Source organism: Muntiacus reevesi, chromosome 1, assembly GCF_963930625.1.
Source record: "Muntiacus reevesi chromosome 1, mMunRee1.1, whole genome shotgun sequence".
In the NCBI taxonomy this organism is placed as follows: domain Eukaryota; kingdom Metazoa; phylum Chordata; class Mammalia; order Artiodactyla; family Cervidae; genus Muntiacus; species Muntiacus reevesi.
Genome location: NC_089249.1, coordinates 195,776,403 through 195,783,176, shown reverse-complemented (window position 1 = coordinate 195,783,176; position 6,774 = coordinate 195,776,403). Strand labels below are relative to the sequence as shown.

General features: G+C 58.2%; 1 protein-coding gene across 1 annotated transcript in view; it reads left to right on the top strand.

The window, feature by feature from the left end:
• The window catches only part of FBN3 (fibrillin 3), a 73,080-nt gene continuing 66,306 nt past the window's right edge, over positions 1 to 6,774 (top strand). Inside the window, exons 1-9 of the mRNA XM_065919113.1 lie at positions 1 to 6; positions 2,430 to 2,480; positions 2,697 to 2,971; positions 3,092 to 3,220; positions 4,602 to 4,826; positions 4,965 to 5,047; positions 5,528 to 5,626; positions 5,810 to 5,905; positions 6,149 to 6,244. Coding sequence (XP_065775185.1) covers positions 1 to 6; positions 2,430 to 2,480; positions 2,697 to 2,971; positions 3,092 to 3,220; positions 4,602 to 4,826; positions 4,965 to 5,047; positions 5,528 to 5,626; positions 5,810 to 5,905; positions 6,149 to 6,244 — 1,060 coding nt within the window. The remainder of the gene's footprint in view (positions 7 to 2,429; positions 2,481 to 2,696; positions 2,972 to 3,091; positions 3,221 to 4,601; positions 4,827 to 4,964; positions 5,048 to 5,527; positions 5,627 to 5,809; positions 5,906 to 6,148; positions 6,245 to 6,774) is intronic.

The window sequence follows — 6,774 nt, the reverse complement described above, 5'->3', positions numbered from 1 at the left end:
ATGGAGGTACTGGTCATCCGTGTCCCCGATGTGGGACTGTCCCTCCCCACCTTCCACACGTAGGCTGGGCTGTTTCTGGGGCAGCAGGAACCTAGCCCAGGGCCCGTGTAAGACACATCTGGTGGCTGAAGAACAGACCAGGGCGGACCTTGGCAAAGGAGCCTCAGAAAGGGAGACAAAGGTGTTCCATGAGAGCCGACTCATCCACGGCAGCCCCTGACGCTTCCCACACTGGAATCCCACACTTCTGTCAACCTGATCTTGGTGTTCCTTCCCTAGCCACTCTCCCCACACCCTACCCCCCCTCCTGACTCTCCTCACAGGCCCTGGGAACTCTGTTTCCTCAGCCAGGATGCCCTCAATCTTGTCCCCAAAGTTTCCCTCTGCCTCATGCTCCTTTAGCCCAGCCCCGCAGCTCTCGTGGCTCCCCAGAACCAGTTCTAGTTCTCCCCACGGAGAACCTTCTAGAGTGACTCCTCTTCCTGGGAGCCCATCAGGGCTCACCTCAGGAGTGGGGCACACCCCCTCTTGTCCATTACCTACTGAGGGTGCCCTGCTGCTCCTGGCCCCTGCTCACCCCTCCGGCTTCCATGTGTCCTCTTTCCCTTTCTCCCCTCCCTGAAAACTCCAGTCTTACTCAGTTCCCACATGTTCCACACACTCCTGTCTTTGGGCATTTGCCTGTCGTTCCCTCCGCTTTTCACAGGTGTTCCTTTCCACTAAAGACTGATGCTAAACCTGAAGCTCCAATACTCTGGCCACCTGATAGGAAGAGCCGACTCATTGGAAAAGACCCTGATGCTGGGAAAGACCGAAGGCAGGAGGAGGAGAGGGTGACAGAGGATGAGATGGTTGACTAGCATCACTGACTCAATGGACATGAATTTGAGCAAACTCCAGGAGATAGTGGAGGACAGTGAGTTGACATTACTTTGCCAACAAAGGTCTGTCTAGTCAAAGCTATGGTTTTTCCAGTAGTCATGTATGGATGTGAAAGTTAGACTATAAGAAAACTCTGAGGGCCAATGAATTGATGCTTTCAAACTGTGGTGTTGGAGAAGACTCTTGAGAGTCCCTTGGACTGCAAGGAGATCCAACCAGTCCATCCTGAAGAAAGTCAGCCCTGAATATTCATTGGAAGGACTGATGCTGAAGCTGAAACTCCAATATTTTGGCCACCTGACATGAAGAACTGACTCAGCTAGAAAAGACTCTGATGCTGGGAAAGACTGAAGGCAAGAGCAGAAGGGGGAGACAGAGGATAAGATGGTTGGATGGCATTACCAACTCAATGGACATGATTTTGAGCAAACTCTGGGAGATGGTGAAGGACAGGGAAGATTGGAGTGCTGCAGTCCATGGGGTCGCAAAGAGTCAGACATGACTTAGCAACTCAACAACAATTGAGCCTTCAAGACTCCCATTCCCAGGCAGAATGCTTCTTTCTTTCCCACCCTCCTAGAGTCCTTCTCTCTGGCCCAAGAGTATCATAGAGTCAGATCTGTCTCTTGGGACCCATTTTGGGAGATTATAAGAGTTCTCTCTCTCGTAGAGATTTTTGGTGATGAAATTATGTATGGGATTATGTATGGGACTTCTCTGGTGGTCCAGTGATTAAGAATTTGCCTTTGAATGCAGGGGACTTGGGTTCCATCCCTGATCAGGGAACTAAGATCCCACATGCTTTGGAGCAACTAAGCCCTCATGGCCCGCAACTAGAGTCTATGCATTGCAAAGAAAGATCCTACATGAGGCAAAGAAGATCCTGAGTGCCCCAACTAAGACCTGATGCAGCCAAATAAATAAATAAGATAATGTGTATGAAACTCTTAACATCATGCCTAGCCCATAAGCACCTGCTAAATATTACCTCAAATGGTTATTTGCTATTTATTTTTACATTTCAGAAGTGCTATGATGGAGGAACAATCAGCATAATCAGCTTCGGGAAGTCAATAGAGTAAACGAATTATTTCGGCCTGGCAGGGGGTTTTTGAACTGGGCTTTGCCAGATGCATAGGAGTTTGCTGAAGGGACTAACAGCCTCAGGTCCAACAGCTTCTGAGTAATCTCCATACCAAGGATCCACAGGTGGTGTCTGTTCTCAGAGGCGGGAAAGCAGCGGGGAAAGCTAGAAATTTTTGTTTGGGATCTGAATTCCGGCTAGGGAGCAGAAAATCTGAAATTCAACTTCTGTGGCAGCGGGAGAAGCTGAGGCTCAGAAGGGCTAGACCTTTGGACTCTTTAAACTCTTCGTTTTGAGACTCAGATTAAAAAAAAAAAAAAAAAAGCGAACCTCCTTCTCAGAAAACACATCTCTGGCCAGCGTTTTGCCTACATTGTTAGGGTCTTCCGGAGCTTAGTCTAGTTAAGAATCCAGGTTCCAGGCAGCCAGGTAAGATTCCCCAGTCACCCTTGGAATTCTCCAGGCTCGAGGGAGAAGGCGGCGGCTCGGGGAGAACACAGGAAAGAGCCTCCAGGTGAGTCCTGGGACCTTTCAGGCCTGGATCTCTTCCAGGCCACACCAAATCGCAGCCTCATCTTAGGGCCACCACCAGCTCAATTTCTACCCCAAAACGCGGTCCCCACAACCTCCCCGCGCCCCGTCTCAGCCCGCGCCTCGGGTCTGTACTCCCGCCCCATCCCATTTCTTCAGCCCCTCGGAGTTTCACCCGGAGCCCCAAGCCTTCCCCTAGCTCCAGCCCCTCCCCGAGGCCCGGGATCTGAGCCCCCGGCCCCCCGCCCCGGGAGCTTCAGAGGTGCAAACGTGCCCTCCCCCAACTCCTCCCGCCCTCGACCCCCCCACCCCCCGCCCCGCGAGTGGCAGCTCTGGGCTGGGAACTCAGCAGGGTCGGCCTCTCGGTTTCGCGATCCCGCCCCGGGCCCCCCGGCGCGGCGCCGAGCGGGCCCTCCGACGCCGAACCCCGCGCGTCCGCTTGTCCCGCCTGCCTCCACGCGCGCCGCCTGGCAGGTAAGGGACGCACGGGGCCAGGGGCGGGCGGAGGAACCGGAGAGCAGCGGGTGGGGGGGAGGCCGAGGCAGGAGGAGGGGGCCGGGGCGGCGGAGGGGGAGGGGATTCCTTTGTTTGCAGCCGGCGGCCCGGGCCCCAGCCCCCTCCCCTCCCCGCGCTCCTCTCGGCGCCGGCGTTGGGGCGCGGGGACCCGGAGGCGCCGGAGGGGCTCGGTCCCGGGTGCGGGCGCGGCCAGACCCAGACCCGCAGGTGAGGGCGGGGCCGAGCGCGGTGGCGGCTCCCGGGCCTGTGTCCCGGGCCCTGCCGGGTGGAGAACGCGGCCCGCGGGCTCGGCGGGCGCGCGCGCCCTCCCCGCTAACCCCACGCCTCGTTCGCGGATCCTGGGATTCCTCGCTTTCCGCCCCTCCGGTTACCCCCACCCCTCTGCCGCCTCGTGGAGCGCGCGCTGTCCCCGCTCATTCATTCCATAAGCTCCTCGGCGCGGTTCTCAGAAGCAAAGTTGAGGGGTGAAGGAGGGAGCTGGGTCAGGCCACGCCGGAGATGGAGGTCCCCCGGGCCCCGAGGCTGCGTAGAGAAGGCGTCCTCCGAGCGCAAAGCAGCCTGGACGGTTTGGAAGCCAGAAGAGAGTGCCCTTGACTAGTGGGGCCGATTTTCTCGCTTCCCCGCCAGAGGTGACAAAGGTCTTTTCCTTTTCGGAGGACCTGAAGACCACCTGGTCAAACTCTCATGGCCCAGAGAGGGGCAGCCACCAGCCCAAGGGCACACAGCACATTTCCCATCCATTCTGCACCCAGACCCAATTCCTTTCCTCGCTAGTGGGCAAAGCTGGACTTGAAAGGGGCCCCGAGACGGCCACTTGGTCTGCCTTCTCTTCCCCAAGGGCCCAGCTCCCGTCCTCCTGGCCTTTGTCCAGTCCTCTCCCTGCCAGGAGTGACTATGTCCCCATTGCCTCCCTCCCATCCTTCCAGGTTCTAGAGAGAACCAGGCGCCTTCTGGAGTGTAGGGTCCCCTTGATTTTCTTCCCTTCTCTCTCCTCTGCCTGAGCTTCAGCTCCCACTCAGCCCCTTACTAAATGTGTGATGGCCTCAGTTTGCTCCTCTGTGATGTGGGCACAATAGCTGTCCCTTCCCTGCTGGACGGAGAGGTGTTCTCGCCAGCGGGAAGTTCCAGTCTGTGCCCCAAAGCTCCTGCAGTCTTCTTTGGATGCCTGGCCCAGCCTCCTCAACTGCGTGCTTCCTCTGGGGCCCTTACAAGCCCTCCTGCACGCTGGCATACATCCATCCACTTCTGTCCTTGTTCCTCCCACTTAGAACCCTACAAGGGCTCTCCACTGCCCTGACCTACAAGTGGGAGCTCCAGCACACAGGTATGCGCTCCTGAAACACCGCGGCCGCCACCCATGCCCTCCCCTCCACTCAAAGGTCCACAGGTCTAATTGCCTTCGCCCCCAGGGTGCTGTCTCTGCCTTGACACCCTCCTCTCGGCTGACTCCATCATTGAGACGTCACACCTCCTCTGGGAAGCCTCCCCTGACTGTTCACCTGCTTGCAGGTTGGGGTTGGATGCCTCTCTGGGTCCCCAGCAGCCCCCAAGGCTTCTTGCTGAGGTTGACTCCGCCTCCTCTCCACAGCCTCCGAGGGAGGGACGAGGGACGGATCATGATTCTGGAGGGTCCGTGCTTGACAAGGAGAGGACCCAGCCCCCTCACCGTGGCCCGGGGCCCTCTGGCTCGACTCCTGCTGGCCTGGACAGCCCTGTTGTGCGTGGCGGGTGTCCAGGGCCGTTGGGATGGGGCTGTGCAGCCTGCCGGTCTTGGAAGTGTGCGCAGGCGTGGCAGCCCTGGCTTCTTGCAAGGGTGTGTGGTACCCGGGATGCTGAGAGGCCCCTGGGATCTGGGCTGGCCTGGGCTGGGCCATCCTGCTGGGTGGGAGAATGAGGCCCAGGGGACGTCCAGCCGGGCAGGAGCTCACCTGCCTCTCCTGCTCTCTTGAAGGCCTAACGTGTGCGGCTCCCGCTTTCATGCCTACTGCTGTCCTGGCTGGAGGACGCTGCCGGGTGGGAACCAGTGTGTCGTGCGTGAGTGCCGCTGCCTTCTAGGGGGCTGGGGGTGGTGTGGACTTAAGCCATGAAATTGGCCCTTGCCTCTGTCCTCAGGCTCCCAGGCCACCCAGTCATGTTTCTTTGCCTTACAGCTTCCCTGTGTCTGTCTGCTTGTCAGTCTGTCTGTCTGTCTTGGTCTTTCTCTAAGTCCCTGTCTCTGTCTCTTTTTCTGTCTGTCTTTTTCTCTGTGTCTCTTTTTGTTTCTCCACCCACACCCCATTCTAGTGGGTCTGGAATCTGACTCTGTTCGCAAGAGACCTTCCCTCTCACTGCCCCCCCACCCCAGCACAACAGCCAGCACACCAGTACCCTCCGGCTTCTGTCCTTACTGCTCAGTTCAGGCCCAAAGAACACCTCTGTCTCCCCGTGGCTGCAGCAGAGCTTCAGTCCTCCGGGCCCGCGGGGGGTGGGGATGGCAGAAGATCCTGGCCTTGACCGCCGCCTGCTGCTCTCCAGCCATCTGTAGGCACGCCTGTGGCCAGGGCTTCTGTTCCCGACCCAACCTCTGTGCCTGCGCTGATGGGAAGCTGGCCCCCAGCTGCGGGGTGAGCCGAGGTGAGCAGGAAATGATCCCCCACCCCAGGGGCGGGAAGAGAAGGTGAGTGGCTTCCAGAAGGCTCTGGCAGTTTCCAGGCTGGTTTTGCTGAAGGACCAGAGCCAGGCTGGACACTTCTGGTCCCAGAGCCTTGAGCAGGTATCTCAGGGCTTTGCTGTGTGTGCCCTGCTCCCTGCCCACAGGGTCAGGGTGCAGTGTGAGCTGTATGAACGGGGGCAGCTGTCGAGGGGAGTCTTGTCTGTGCCAGAGGGGCTACACGGGCACCGTGTGTGGGCAACGTAAGTACCCCCCATGCAGACCTGGGCTTGGGACCCCAGAGGTCAGGTCTCTGTTATTGTCTGCCCACTGCCCACCAGTCCTTCTTCTGGGACCAGGATTGGAGGGGACACACTCTTTGTTACAATCTTATCCCTCGGTCTGGGCTGGGTTGTGGGGATTCCTGTGTGAAGAAAGGCTTACTTGGGCCTCAGCTCCCTCTACTGTTGGGGAACCTCAGGCCACCCCCCTCCTTTCCTCTACAGCTGTCTGTGACCACGGCTGCCACAACGGGGGCCGCTGCATTGGGCCAAACCACTGTGCCTGTGTGTACGGCTTCATGGGGCCTCAGTGTGAGAGAGGTACCAAGCTGAGCATGGGGAAGGGATCAGCAGGGAAGGGGCACTTCCTGAGATGTGGTTGGACCGCTGGCGGGTCCAATAGACCTTGTCTCTGCTGTCCTTGCTGCACAGAAGGGCAGAGAAACTGTCTACTCCCAGGGAGGAAATCAGGGAGGGCTTCCTGTAGGAAGGGGTAAGTTGGAGTTCAGGAGATGGACAAGCCCCCACATGCTGCACCCCCTCTGTCAAAGTGACCCCACAGGCTGAGGTGGGAGGAGTCACCTGTTGGGAGGCTGTCACTGAGGCAAAGACAGTGGTTGCAATGAGAAGTTGGATGCTGGGCAGCAGGGGATGGAGATAGTGATGAACCTAGGTCTACTCTGAAAACTGAGGGACAGGTGGGTACAGGGAAAGGCAAGATGCTCAGGCTCGGAGTTGGCTGAGGAACCTGTGGGTCACCAAGGAGGCAGCTGGATACCCTAGTCTGGGGTTGCCACGTCTATGGGGCTTGAAGCCTCTTGGATGGTTGAGGAGGTTCTTGGGGAAGAAAA